The sequence below is a fragment of the Fimicolochytrium jonesii genome (genome assembly GCF_025526975.1).
Source record: "Fimicolochytrium jonesii strain JEL569 chromosome Unknown EV422scaffold_3, whole genome shotgun sequence".
NCBI lineage: Eukaryota > Fungi > Chytridiomycota > Chytridiomycetes > Spizellomycetales > Powellomycetaceae > Fimicolochytrium > Fimicolochytrium jonesii.
In genome coordinates, this window is record NW_026515670.1 from 18,017 (window position 1) to 31,693 (window position 13,677).

A 13,677-nucleotide genomic window follows, 5' to 3' on the forward strand; every position below is an offset into this window, starting at 1 on the left:
CGCTTTCAAATCAAGGGCGAAAGGGCAAGATGGAGCTGACGAGTCGTCAGACGCCTATGCCGAAGGCCTATCTCCCTTGGCCATTCATTCGACGACTGGAGTACCCGCAGACGATTTCCTTCCCTCCTCACTAGCATCGCCTATCAGTCGGCGCACTAGCAGCAGCAGCGCTTTCAGTATCGCAGCTGGAGACTGTGATTGCTGCGAATGTGTCGGGTGCGCTGAAGCCATCCAGGAAGACAACCACGACGATACAAGTAATAGCAATAGCAGCAGACCTCATCAATCACTACGACCACCTACGTCGTCAACATCACCCAACGCATCTCACGCGCACATACCCACAACCAACAAACACAATACAACACTCACGCATTCCATATCATCGACATCATCACATTACGCACAGCATCAACACCATCATCACCACCACCATCACCCACCACATCCAACTCACCACCACCCGGGCGGCGCCTCATCAGCAGAAACGGCCGCGGCAGCAGCAGCGGCGGCCGGAGACGTCAATTGGGTCCTCGAAGGGCACGAACCGCCGGAATTCACCGCGTATTTCTGCGGATGGGACGAACGGCCCGTACGAGGCACGGGCGAGATTGGGAACGCGTTCGTTGACGCGGAACGGAAACGGAAGGAGGGCGTGAAGGCGGCGAGGGATGCTGTTGCAGCTGCTGGTGTAGGGGTGAAGGTCCGATGATGTTGATCGATTTTGGTACTTAGATATTTCTAGTAGTTCAGGATTGCCTGTTTTTTTGTGATCATGGATTGTTTCAATAGGAACCAGACGACTTTCTGCCGCTCGGAGGTCATATTCTTCTTCATACTCAGATGGTCCAGTGGGTCCTGTGTGGAGGTTGCGGTCTTTGCAAATGGGTATTTTATGCGTATTCCTCAAACGAATGATATGACGGCCTAGGATGAGCAAGGAGTGATCTATGCCGTTGCGGGAAGCCGACTAGTCCTCGTAAGAACAACCTCACATCTAATCAATCAATGGGTTGTTAGACTTCCGCATACATATGGCTTGCGCTTTAGATGGTATTCAACATCAATTTGATGCAGCAATCCCAAACTACATGACTCTTTGCAAAACGTATCACATAGGAGCGAACAGTGGATCATAAACGGGATTCTAATGCAGGGGCACCTGAGGGCACCTGTGAAAAACATATGGTCACAACGATGATTGGCGGAGGCATACACGAAAAAGCAAGAAAGGAAAAAAGAAACTTTGGAGTGACGGAGGATTGAACTCCGGGCTTCCTCGATGCGAACGAGACACTCTACCACTGAGTTACCACCCCATGTTCTTTTTGATATCTAATAACGCTACCAATCGCACTATTTGGTAGTTTGCTGGTCCTGGACACTTATTGGTAGTACATCTGACGCCTCCAACGTGACTCAGGGTGGATGACATCATCCCCTCGAGTGACCACAACCGTGCATGATGTCACGTCTCCCACCCGTGCATAACACCTGGGGCTCAACTCCTTTTGACAGTGTGAGTCCGAGCCATCCGAGCCGTCAGACCTGAGCAGACCAATGCATCAGGAACCTGCTGCGTGCAATGCATGCACGTTAAGCCTCTCTTCAGCAGCGTGTGGCACGGTCTCTAGTATTATAACTCGTCGTCATGACTTTAACACGGATGGCTGGCCTTAAGGGTCTGATTCAGGTCCACAGGGCTCTGTGCGGACACATCAGGGCCGCCAATGCGCTTATTCATTCAGAAGGAAAACTACATCATTCTGTCGTGCTGCCCAGATCGTAGGCTGTTGGAAAAGACTGCAGAGTCCATATGCAGGGGAGGCTGACAATGGTAAACATCGCAACATGGCGCATGCACGCATTCGTAATGGTCGTCCGCCACAAAATACGGGGCGTTTTTTTCAAATGGAAAGAATTCTTTCATCGAAAACTCCTTGAATTCGGTAAATACATGTTTTGTGATTGCCTGCGTATAGCCTCAAACAAAAGGGTCCACGTTTTGATCCGAAAACATGGCATTTTTGGAAATGCTTCCTTTAACAGCCATCCCTTTCGATCAATTTTGAATCAGGCTGGAAAGAACAAAGGGCGATGAACTGCGCATAGTGAGGTTTTCGATCGGAGGGTCGCTTGTGACCGCTGCGTATAGCTGCTGAAAGTCTGTTTGCCTGAGTCAGCCACGCGTCTCGCGCCCCATGTGCTTGTGTATCCCTCCGATATTGAGTGATGTTTGACGGGATATCCCAGGAATATCTGAAGGATGTGCGGATGTGAGGATACGAGGGTACCGAAATCCCCTATGGCAGAGAGGTATGTGGTTCTGGAGCGTTCCAGAGCAGGACGATTATGTGCCGGCCGCAAGCAACACTGGGGGACCGTTGCGATCCGAAGGAGATGACGTGTGAAGTCCCCCATTCCCGACGCTGTCAATCCACCCTTCGCGATGCCCCGCCCTTCTTGCAAGCACGCTGACGCACTCATGTGGCAAGACCGACATACCTACCCCACACAGCACACACAGAGATATCCAAGCCTCATCTGTCTCCCATTCCTCCGGATCTGCAACAGACTTTCCACAAACTTCCTACCCTCGGGCCTCGGCGGAGGAGATCGCCTCCCGAGAGCAGACGTCACGTAAGGAAGATCGCCGAAAGCGCACATCCTCTCTGCTTGGCACGGATCCCATGGGGAGCAGCCGCCCCGGAGGCCAGGGTCTAGACTCTTTGCAGTGTATGTCTCGCTTGAGCCCTCCGTGGCGAGTTGAAGAACAGTCGGGAGCGGGGGTGGTGGTTTACTCTCTTTTTCTTGTAGATACGTCCGTTAGCCTTCCTTGCGGCTGTGTCCTGTCGTTGTGCCGGCCAGCACTATAAAAACGAAATTGCGCTGTGAGCGACCCCCCCTTTTCCTCTTTTGGATTTTTCAGACCCCATATCCGAAGCATCTAAGCCCTCCCGTCCCATCCTGGGGGCTCCATTTTTGGTTTTTCGGATATCACCGCACAATACCCCTTCAACGGAATTATACAAATCGCGTAATTAATACCCAGCTATCGGATCCTTCCGCGTATTGCCGGTACATATATAGGAACTCTTCAGATGTCGAAAATCATTTCATTTTTCTAAATCGCCGTTAGGATTTACAGATAGTATCCAAAAAGACCGGCGGCCAACAAGTATCGGCATCGCTCCTCTCACAACCCACCTTTCTAATCGCGACTCTCACAACCCACCTTTCTAATCGCGAAGGAGACCACATCGCACGGACAGAGACAATAATTCCCTCTGCGCCAGTTGACCTCCCGTGCTTCCATCTCACTCCCGGTGCAATCGCAATTCGGGCGAATGAAGCATCAGCACCGCGACCAATACGACGACGAACCACATGACGCCGGTGACACTCGCACTCACACCTACGACGACGACGTACACGACGACGAGCGCCTGAAATCAGAAGCCGATGAGGATCACGACGATGGAGCTCCCGAATCCTCATCTTCACCCCGCCTCCGGCGACATGTCGCGAGATCTGCTTACCAAGATCAGATCAACGCCATTACACCCACCAACATCACGTACGACGGCACGACTAGATCGGCCAACAACCCAGCGCTGCATTTTCATCAATCCAACCATCGCGATGCGCGGCCGCCTGAAGAGCGTCACTGTCGCGGCGACCTCGTGTCCCCGCCGCTTCGCAATCCGGACGAGAGGCCGATGCGGGACGAGGCGGTCGGCGGCGACCGACGTGGTCATTCACGGCAGATATCTACTGCGTCTGCTCCGGCCGCCATGACCCGACAATCGCAGCGCACAGATGACCAGTTACGCTACGGCGAGATGCATGTGGGAAGTTCGTCGCGAGAGCGTGCATCTGAGGACCAAGGCTCGCAGGCCTCCTTCCCGTACATGGCAACGATAACGTCCAACTCGGCCTGGCCTCTACTCGCAGCCAACAGCACCCTGCCCCTAGCCCCGATTAGCGCCACACTACAGCCCCGAATGCCCTTCGCAGCGGGCAGCGGGCCGATGCCCATCGACCTGAGTGACCCTGACCTCGCCACAAACAGCAGCACACGCCGCCACAACGCCGCCATCCTCGCCCGTGAAGACCTCTACAACGCTCGCCTAATGCGAGCCTACCAGCGTCCCACCATCGAAGTCCTTCTTCGATCCCCGCGTCTCGACCACCACAACACCCGCGCGTACGATTCCGACTCCCACGATGACGATGACGACGGCGATCCCGCGCGCATCCCGAGCCTAGATGGTGTCGACGAGAGCAATGTCGCGAGCAGCAGTAGCGGCAGCGGCGGGAGTCCTCGGTACCTTAACAAGCCGCGGACGCACCATATGATGCAACGGTCGAAACGGACGCATCATCGGCCGCGACGCACGAGGGATTGGTTTGAGTCACAGTATGTGTGCAATAGTAGTGTGAGTCCGAGTGAGGAGACGACCACTACTACGCCGAGTGCGAAGGAGGAGGAGGAGGGTGGTGCAACGGGCCGGGTGAGCGGTATTGTTGATGGAGAGGTGGAGAGCATTGATGGGGATGAAGGTGATGACGAGGAGGAGAGTGGCGAAGAGGAGGCGCACGCAGCGTCTCTGTGTAGGATTGGATAGAACGCATCCGTCATTTCGTCTCGATACCTAATCTATACACATGTGTCTTGCCCTTTCGTTGGCGCTAGCTTGCATTTCGCCATCCTGCTTTTTCTAGATATTAGACCCGCCGTTACATCGGAATGTACTTTTGGGGCGCATTTTGGATCAACAGAGCTTTTTCTTTTGCGAATTATTCTCCCCTTGAGGATCTTGTGACGTCTCCTTAATGAAGCACCCATGATAGGATGATGAAACGATCGGCATTCGCCGCAGGTAGAGTTGTCCAGACCTGGTCGTTGTGTCGAGGGAGGGTGGTGTCGAGTGACAGCCCAGTGTCGTGGTTATTTGGGGAAGAAATCGGGCACAGCGCCAAGTGAGCGGAGTTGTTGAAGATCGATGAGAAACACCAAGAGGCCCCATCCGTTTTTCTCACAAGGTGGCGGGACTGATGAAGAATCTTTACTGTTTCGCACCCCTAGTCGCCTCCTTATGAACCTGCAAATCCTCCGCTATTGTATATATATGGCAGCACGAGATGAGTTCTCGGAAAGGCACAAATAAACATCCGAGTTTGCATATCATTATCACCCTGGCCTTTTCCAGCTGCGTCGCGGGGATACAACTATGCTCGAGCATCGTGGCCATGCACCTCTTTCTGTGGAAGAAACGTGGGATAGCTTGCATGCTGACCTCTTGCATTCCCATGGCACCCGCGGGCTGCTCAAATGTCATGATGCCGACGCGGAAACGAGGCTTGTCCGAACGAAGCAGACTTGGCGACATTCGTCCCATTTGGTCGCTGGCACAAGAAGCTGCTGTGCCCAACTTTACAGCACATACAGAGCTCACACACAGGATAGAGACATACTGTCGCCTGGTTGCAGTAGAGCAGAGAACGTGTCAGCGTCGGTGAGACCGAAACTTCTCCCAGCCAACAACATTTCGAGATGCTGGCAGGACATGCGGCCGATGCCCCGGCACCGTCTCGCCGGCGGCGACAGTCTTTGTACATGAGACTTCAAGCGGACGAGAAGGAAGGCGAGGAGGTTTCTGTGAGGTCCTTGTTGGATACGCTGAAGGTATGACGCTGATGCGGCATTTTCTGATTTGCACTTTACTTCGTGTCTTCCCCATGCGCTGGTCAGTCTAACCATCTTGCGCAACTTAGAGCCAAGTCCTGCTCGTGCTGACGAGGTAGGCCACTGAAAATGGGCACCGACCGACGGATCGCAGTGCCTTTTAGCTAAGGATCATGATTGTCTTCAGCTTCTACAAAGACTTCACGACTTCATATCAACATCGCATCGATTTGCGCGATGATATAGCATCTGTACGCGACCAGCTGGAGGAGATGGGGCCGCCTGAGAAGGTGAGCAGAAGCTGGCTCCAAAACTTGATGTTGTTGATAACTCATGTCTGTGAGCAGACTAACCTGCATGCAAAACGAGAAAACGAGCTGATGGGAGATACAATCACATTCTTGGAGGCTCTGACGAAAGTGAGGACGCACTTGGTGGCCCAGTGTAAATCGTTGATGCCGATGTCCTAAACGGCCACTGTAGATACATGCAGAGATTCAAGGCATGGATCAGCTTGTCGATACGGGCGAGTTTGTCAGCGCGGCCGACTCGATAGTAGAGATGGTAAGTTGTCCTGATGGTTGTTGGGTTTGGATGACACTAATCCACAATTGCAAAGACCAGATTGCTGGAGACCGTTGATCGGTTCGCAAAAAGATGCGGTTGTCCGCCTGATATCGTGAAAGCAGTGAAGGTATGCCTGATGGACGTCCTTGTGTACTTTGACGTGGTAAACACAGGCTGAGCTGGCATACAGATGCAAGTCATCTCAAAAAGCTCACATCTTCAACAAAAGTTGCAAGAGCTGTTCGTAGCCGCCTTTGTCTTGACTAGTGGGGCCGATGGTTGCGAGTTGCGAGCTGCCACTCGCTTGCTCGGTAAGATGTTTTTCCATTCAAATGTCCGTGTATGCTTGACTTATGCTCTTGTTAATTGACAGCTACAATTGGACAGAACTACTTCGACAGTCCAATAAAGTCATACGATGTCCTCGTGGCTATGGAGCGGATGGGCACTTTGGACTCTGCAATACGGCGGTTGTCGAAGCGGCTCATCTCAACGATTGTTACCCACATCATCAATCATCCATCCGAAGACATCAATGTGACGCGGACAAGGATAGCGTTGAGCATTCGGGTGGGATTCACGCCGAAATCTTTACATGAGGTAGACACTAAACATGATCGAAAAAGTATGTGACTGGTTGGCGCCCCGGGTGGACGACAGGTTTCGCATCTGCAGTATCTAACTCTCTTCCATGCTTCTAGCCGTATCCAGAATACTAGCCAGCGTGCTGAAACTGGCCCAAGCACTGAAAGAGGACGTGTTGAGCGCTCCGCTTTCATCCGAGCACTCATATGATGCCTTTCGGGTGTTTGCCAAGATATGGGGGCATGATTTATGCGACGAGCTGGTCCGTTCCTGCCTTACCAGGTCAATACCTGATAACCAGGCCGCATTTGATGAATATGCTACTTTGGTGGAGGATGTTCAGGGTTTTGATCAGGGAATGAGGAATCTAGGTGAGGAACCGATAATATCGCCAAGCTTTAACAGAGCGCAATTGGATCCAAGTTGATGGAGGAAATCATGGATATCAATCAGGCTACTTTGAGGACGATAAGAACCCGCTCGTACAGTTTGTTGCTAAAATCCAGCGACACTATGCACATAAACAACGGTCCGAGCTTTTGGTTCTGGTACGAGACGTGCTAGAGAGTGATGATCGGAATACGGTCCAGGTTCCCGGCCCATTGGAGAAAGGTGCGTTAACAATATCGACATTGAGCGCGACTCCAAGGGTCGATACAAAATGATTCGACACCATATAGGAGATATCTTTGCGACAACGTCCGAGACGAAGGCAGCCAAAGAACAAACAAGCGGTAGCAATCCGAACGGCAAAGGAGGCCAGAAAGATGGACTTGAGATTCCTGATATGGATTTCAAGTTCCCTACCTGCCACGTGAGCGTTCAAGCGCAGACAATCGTCGAGCTCGCAATCCAGACTCTCGAGGAGGTCACTGATGCGCCGGATGCTGCGTATGTGCTCAGAGGATACTTTTTGAAAGAGCTGAAAGTGCTTTTCGCTGATTTCTACACTGCCTCAATTACAGCAAACTGAACGCCTTCTACTGCGCCCGAGATATCTTCGACGCTTATCGTGCCATTTTGCCCGTGCATCACGCCGACTCGCTCGAAAACGATCCGGGGAGGACCATGCTGTTCCACAACGACTGCGAGTACATATCCTTCCATCTGTTGATCCTGGGATACAGGTACCATAAGAACCTGCCGTACCCGTTGACGGAGATGGGGACCTTTGTGGATCTTGTGCCGAGCTTTAGGAAGATGGGCGAGGGGTATTTCAGGAACCAGATGGTATGTACAACATCGGATAGTGACCGTCGCGGCTGAAGGACTAACCTGTGTTACTTTACTCCTCCACAAAACCAGCGAAAACAACGAGACATACTGCTTGCCAAAGTGGCCGACGCGCAAGGATTCCACAACCTCGGCGACGACGAACGTTGTGAAACCGTTGAAGAAGCCATCAAGGCCACTCTGTACCATCTGCAAACGCTATCCAAAGCCTGGAAGGTGAGATGTCCTGCTTCCGTTCCCCCTGGCCCATTGCGACGGGCGAATCCGACACATATTCCGTCGCTAAAACAATGTCTGTTTCCAGCCAATCATGGCCAGTCGTCTCTACTTCCAATCCATCGGCCTGCTCCTCAACGTCCTCCTGCACGGTCTCCTCAAAGAACTAGCCAAACTCTCATATCCCCAGTCTTCAACTTCACCATCATCAGCGGATACGAAAGCAAACGACGATGCTCCGGAGGTTGCGTGGACAAGACAGGAAGCCCATCAGCTGCGATACCTGCTATCGCTAATTGACAAGACCGAACAGTATTTTGAGACTGTTTCAGGGGCGGGGAAGGCGAAGACGGTTGAGAAGGTATGTGTTTGTCTGTCGGTAGACGAGGGAGCATTGGGATCAAGACGATGGTCGTTACATCCGGGCTTTTGCACTCAATCGGTTCTCTGAATTTCAGGCGCCTATCCCGAAATACGTCCCGCTCTGGGAACCCACCCGCGAGATTGTGCAGCTCTTGGACACGCAACCCGCGGCGACCGTGCTGCAACGCGTGACAGCAGCACTGCAGGCCGCGGGAGCGACGTTGGAAATGAGTTGAAGTGCATGTAACTGACATGTAGCAGACGTAGTATTAGGACTCCATGACAACCACACCCTTTGAGGTGTCGGGATTTCCGCCACTTCGCCCCTCCGAATCTGGGGACGTATCATAGTAAATCAGTACGGCGTAGAGTTGCAGCGGATTCTCCTTGTCCCCACCAGCACGACAGGCCCATTCTCTTTTTCGTTCCATGTCTTTCATAATCTTCCATGCCCATATGCCCGCCCCCCTGCGCGTACACGTCCTATCATCTCGTCCCCGTAAGAGATGTTTCATCCAGTCCATGCTTTTCCACCTTCCACTCAGTCACATCCGGGCGGGCGCTCTTTTCTGTTTCTCGCACACTTTTTCCCTACTTTGTGCTTCCCCCGGGGTTCTCTCACGATACGGAGTTCTCTCCGTCCTGTGTACATGTACAGCACGCCGCTGGGCGTATCTGCAAAATGCTAGGCCGCAGGATGAGCTGCTTCATCACTGCCGCCAGCAGATCGGGGGGTACAGGTAGGCGAGCCCTCCCGCTCGTGACAACCCACCCCGTATCCGGCGACTCGCCCTTTGCAGTGATGTGCGGGAAGCAATATCCGGCTTTGCTTCTTAGTCGCAGATCATCCGCGAGTTCCCCGCCTCCCTGTCTGGACTTCATGTTCGAAATCTCCCCCGTCAAGGAGCGGTAAGATCCATAAACCATTGCCCGTCATGACTGCCGACACCACCGTCACATCGGCAAGACCTGAAAATGCTCGCCCCACATTCGCGGTCATCATAGCCGGGTCTCTTCAGAAGCCGAATGCGCACGATCTCATTGCGCGATCGCGAGACCCGGCCTCTCACCGTTTCCCGGCGAGCTCAATGCGGCCGGGGGGATCAACTGCCCAAAACGGGCAAAAGGGGGCGCATCGATGGGTGCACGGACGCATCCTTTTCCTGCGATCCGCGCCAGGCGAGGCGGGCCTTTGAACCCTCATGTCGATGGCGATGGACAGACTGCTCGGCCCCGATGGGAGCGGGGGTGGCTACAGTACATCGCGGTGCGGATCTACCTGAATTCGGACGTGACGCGGGTGGAGAAACGCATCGTCATGCCTCAGGGATCGACGGAGACGGTTGGCGTGGACTGCAGGCAGCGATCTGTCCAGATCTGTCCTTCAAACGAGCAGTTCGGTGGTGGTGAGTTTCTCAGAGTTGTTGGGATGTGCGCCGCTTCCACGTGGGCTCACGTGGGCAAGGCGACTGGAGAACATGCTTGCAACGCGCCACATCCAGCCACGACTGCGCCCCCGTTGACTGAGCCGCAAGCAAAATGCGTTTCTTGGCGCATCCAACGAAAAGAAAATGAACAGACAACAACAACACGGCAAATATCGCCAAGATAGAAGCAGCAAAATGCGGCGGCCAGCAACAAAGTATTAAAAACTTGAACAGGAAAATCATCTATTCCGTTATATGCTTTTCTGATGAGGTTGGGCGGGGGGCTATAAGGAGGAAGGGATTACAAAATTGCGGGATGTATAGTATGACAAGAATGTCGGGACCTCTATTCCCCCCTCCCCCAGAGGCATTTTCGCGGATTCTCAAAGTGTCTGCGTCGCTGAACTACCCTAATACTAAAACGAGCCAAATGCGCGATGGATGTATGCTGGTGATGGGTGGTGGGTTGCGTAGGGTGGGGAATAAAGCGAGTGGTGAATACGCAGGCGAATGTGTGTGTGCGTGTGTGTGTGTGTGTGAAGGCGCTAATTGAAGTGAGGGGGGGTTTCGCTTAAATAGCTCCGATGAACGCAGCGAGGGCTCCAGCGATGATGGTGCCAATGCCGTAGAGGGCCTTGCCAGCGGAGGACTTGGCGTCGGCGGGGGTTGTGCCGGATGCGCCAGGGGCAGCAACACCTCCGGTTGTTCCGGTTGTGCCGGTGCCGGGGGTGACAGTCGCCTTCTTGGTGGGGCCGGTGGTGCCGACGGTGACGTTCTTGCCGTAAGGACCGTTGTCCTTGCAGGCGCGGATTAACCTCAGGTTGGTCATTTCCCAGACGGAGCCCTGGGGTGAGAAGCCGTTCAAAGTCCAGTCCTTCAAGTGGACAAAGTCGAAGGCTTTGCCGACGACGTTGGTCTTAAAGTCTACGAAGGGAATGATGACGGGACGGGTCGTGCCGTCGACGACGGTATAGTCGGTGATGGGGATGTAGGTGGAGTCGTCGGGTAATCGGGTCTGACAGTCGGCGCTCTTCTGGGTCAAGGTGAGGGTGAAGGTTCCGCCAGGGGGTCCCTTGAGGTCGAACGCGACGGCGAAGAAGTTGGTCAGGTCAAAGCATGCTCCCCAGTCGAACTTGGCAAAGAAGAAGTTGGTCTCGCCCTTCGCGTTCTTGAGTTCCGTCGATGTGATGTGGTTGATGCCGGTAGCGGTGTCGATGGTGAAGTTCAGGGACTTGGTCGGGTCTGGTCCTTGACCGTAGTCGCCCCCCAACAAGTTCAAGTAGCGGAGAGGGGCCGTCTCTCCAGGAAGGGTGGTGTAGTTGGACTTCTTGAAGTCGTCGACGAGAACATCGGCACCGCACTCGACATGGGGGATAACGGTGTGGGGTACGACGATTGGGGCAGCTGGGGCAGCTGGGGCAGCCGGGGCAGCCGAGGAGGCGGCGGGAGCAGCAGCGGAGCTTGTTGCGGCGGGAGCAGCAGCCGAGCTGCTTGGGTCCTGAGCAAAGACGGACGAAGCCGCGACGACGAGGAGGGAGGTAGCGAATGCGATACGCATGGTGATGGGATTTCTGTCTGTGTTATGAGGGAGTGGGCAAGAAATCTGCTGTTCTAGAGTAGGACGACGACGACGAAAGGTGGGCCACCTGGAGTTTATATACGAAAGCGTCGAAAGGAGGGGCAGACGAGGGGGGCGCACGCACGGCGGGAGGCTTTCTTTATACACGCGTTGCTAGTCCTATTATAGCAGCCGCTGCCCCGAAATAGCAGGCGCTGGGAGGGCGGGCTTTTTTTCACACTCCTACAGCTCTATTACCATTCTCGCCCTCCGAGCGTGAGGCTTCCCCTTCGATACCACCCGGATCCCAAACTGTGGTTGACCCTCGCCTGGGCGTCGGAGAATATTCGCCCCACGGCTCGGATCCGCCATCCCAGAAAAAAAGCACTCTGAATCCAGCCCCCTACAAGAACAACCCTCAGAGCGAATTTGAAGAGCACAATCCGGTCACACCCCCATTACTACTTCCCTTTGAAGATTCCCGGTTGAGATATGGATCTCAAGACACGCGGACGGCCGCTCCCCATGTAGTGCCGATCAGCAAGTGACGGGCTGGGGGGTGCGGATGATCACCTCTGGGCAGCGAGCGCAACACGGAGGTAAGTTTCTTCCTCCATTTTATTGGATGTTGTTCGCCGTGGAGACCCATCAACGCAAATTTTGGCCTGCCAGCGGGTTGGCCCAATGGGAACGTGGGAGTGCGGAGGCTGGTTGGGGCTGTCGGAGTTATGCACACAATAATGCAAGATTCCCAGGATCGTGAGTTGGGCGTGCGTTGGGGTTGGAACTTGGACCCGTTGGCGCCGGAAGCCAAGCCACACTTATTTCTCACGGCCACGAGAACGGCAAGGACCTCTTGAAACGCATTATCATGGACTGATTCAACTTGTCCAAGGATAAATTGAAAGAGGCGGGCACGGAGAGCGGGGGGGCCCGAACGCGAAAATTCTTGAAACAGAGGGGGTGTGGACATAGAGCGGTCGATCGGCAGAACTGTCAGCATCAATAATAAATGTGGCAGGGCCGGCCGCCGGAGTGGGAGTACCGATATTCGAAGTTCGATCCCATCCCAACTGGCAATGCATGGCAACCGAACCAGTACCATTCTTATTGTTGTGAGAGGCGCGCTGCGAGGTTGTTTAGCGATCACACAGTATGCGCCGTCGGAGGCTCCCTGGAGCTTCAAGTTTAATGAAGTGCAAGACCGAGCATCCAGCAAAATTCCATCCCGGCGATATCGATTGGGCAGATCGATGAGTTTGCGCGAGCAACATCCATCTTCCATCGTGACGCCCGCCGAAATCTGCTGAGTCGTAGCGATACACTATGTCGCGAATGCCTCTGTAGTATTCTATCCAAACAATGGTATCTTCCGTCTGTACATGGAAGGGGTTGCCGGGCGATACATCCGAGCTATACATACGTATACGGTGTATTCGGCGGTGTAACCTTTTTATCCCCCTGTGAACATCGCAGTAGCCCTACAGCTGTGCGACTATTCCGGCGCTCCTCAACGACGAATGTCCGTCAACTCGCCCGTTTTCCCACGCCTCTGCTCTGCACCACCACCCCTCAGCTTACTTCTTCAAATCCTTGGGCTCGGTCGGCACCCACCCGCCCTCAACCCCCCTCCACTCCGTCAACTCAAACGCGACCAACCACGGCTTCACAATCTCATCCTGCTCCTTGAAAAACGGGTTGGCGATATGCACTCCCTTCGCGGCCTCATCCGCAAACATCTCGACGATCATGAAGGATGTGGGGTCGGACGCGCTCTGGTGGACCGTCCACGAGAGCGTGCCCGCGTCGCGCATGTAGGTTTGCGAGGCGAGGGCGAGGCGGTAGCTGAGGGAGGCGATGTGCGCGGGGGTGGTGCGGAGGTTGACGTGGATTGTTATCATTTTTTTTTTGGGCCTTGAGCGCGGGTTGGAGGTGGTGGGTGGTTCGGGTAGAGGGGAAGGATGTATCGGTTTTGCGGGAGCTGTCTGTCTGCTGGTTTTCCTTGTCCTTTTGGGTGCAGGAAGGAGGGACGGCCTCGC

General features: G+C 54.1%; 5 protein-coding genes and 1 non-coding gene across 6 annotated transcripts; 2 read left to right on the forward strand and 4 right to left on the reverse strand.

The window, feature by feature from the left end:
* Positions 1 to 1,247: 1,247 nt before the first annotated feature.
* EV422DRAFT_t39 lies at positions 1,248 to 1,319 on the reverse strand. Its single transcript has one exon. It is a non-coding gene; the product is annotated as a tRNA-Ala (tRNA).
* Positions 1,320 to 3,347: 2,028 nt separating this feature from the next.
* EV422DRAFT_564108 (uncharacterized protein) lies at positions 3,348 to 4,628 on the forward strand (the record flags this gene model as incomplete). The annotated part of the gene is made up of 1 exon (XM_053072160.1): positions 3,348 to 4,628. One exon carries the CDS (start codon positions 3,348 to 3,350, stop codon positions 4,626 to 4,628), a length of 1,281 nt encoding a protein of 426 aa, XP_052928482.1.
* A 666-nt stretch (positions 4,629 to 5,294) lies between these two features.
* EV422DRAFT_233153 (Centromere/kinetochore Zw10-domain-containing protein) lies at positions 5,295 to 8,995 on the forward strand. The gene is made up of 15 exons (XM_053065569.1): positions 5,295 to 5,689; positions 5,779 to 5,804; positions 5,877 to 5,979; positions 6,037 to 6,108; positions 6,173 to 6,253; positions 6,309 to 6,383; positions 6,447 to 6,567; positions 6,630 to 6,881; positions 6,958 to 7,212; positions 7,295 to 7,453; positions 7,525 to 7,732; positions 7,807 to 8,071; positions 8,147 to 8,290; positions 8,379 to 8,651; positions 8,749 to 8,995. The coding sequence occupies exons 1-15, from the start codon at positions 5,558 to 5,560 to the stop codon at positions 8,887 to 8,889; spliced, it is 2,307 nt and encodes a 768-aa protein (XP_052928483.1). The 5' UTR covers positions 5,295 to 5,557; the 3' UTR covers positions 8,890 to 8,995.
* Positions 8,996 to 10,487: 1,492 nt separating this feature from the next.
* On the reverse strand, positions 10,488 to 11,777 carry EV422DRAFT_233335 (uncharacterized protein). Its single transcript, XM_053065571.1, has one exon. It carries the CDS (start codon positions 11,636 to 11,638, stop codon positions 10,652 to 10,654), a length of 987 nt encoding a protein of 328 aa, XP_052928484.1. The 5' UTR covers positions 11,639 to 11,777; the 3' UTR covers positions 10,488 to 10,651.
* Position 11,778: 1 nt separating this feature from the next.
* On the reverse strand, positions 11,779 to 13,209 carry EV422DRAFT_233334 (uncharacterized protein). Its single transcript, XM_053065570.1, has one exon. The coding sequence runs from the start codon at positions 12,921 to 12,923 to the stop codon at positions 12,138 to 12,140; it is 786 nt and encodes a 261-aa protein (XP_052928485.1). The 5' UTR covers positions 12,924 to 13,209; the 3' UTR covers positions 11,779 to 12,137.
* Positions 13,210 to 13,215: 6 nt separating this feature from the next.
* On the reverse strand, positions 13,216 to 13,539 carry EV422DRAFT_492354 (uncharacterized protein; the record flags this gene model as incomplete). Its single annotated transcript, XM_053067593.1, has 1 exon — positions 13,216 to 13,539. The coding sequence occupies one exon, from the start codon at positions 13,537 to 13,539 to the stop codon at positions 13,216 to 13,218; it is 324 nt and encodes a 107-aa protein (XP_052928486.1).
* Between the last annotated feature and the right edge of the window lie 138 nt (positions 13,540 to 13,677).

Excerpts from the sequence above, each read along its gene's own strand:
- EV422DRAFT_233153 (XM_053065569.1), top strand. The coding sequence starts at position 5,558 with ATGCTGGCAGGACATGCGGCCGATGCCCCGGCACCGTCTCGCCGGCGG. Across the intron at positions 5,690-5,778 it reads CCTTGTTGGATACGCTGAAG|AGCCAAGTCCTGCTCGTGCT; the intron begins GTATGACGCTGA and ends TGCGCAACTTAG. Across the intron at positions 8,072-8,146 it reads GGTATTTCAGGAACCAGATG|CGAAAACAACGAGACATACT; the intron begins GTATGTACAACA and ends CCACAAAACCAG.
- EV422DRAFT_233335 (XM_053065571.1), bottom strand. The coding sequence starts at position 11,638 with ATGCGTATCGCATTCGCTACCTCCCTCCTCGTCGTCGCGGCTTCGTCC.
- EV422DRAFT_233334 (XM_053065570.1), bottom strand. The coding sequence starts at position 12,923 with ATGGAAGATGGATGTTGCTCGCGCAAACTCATCGATCTGCCCAATCGA.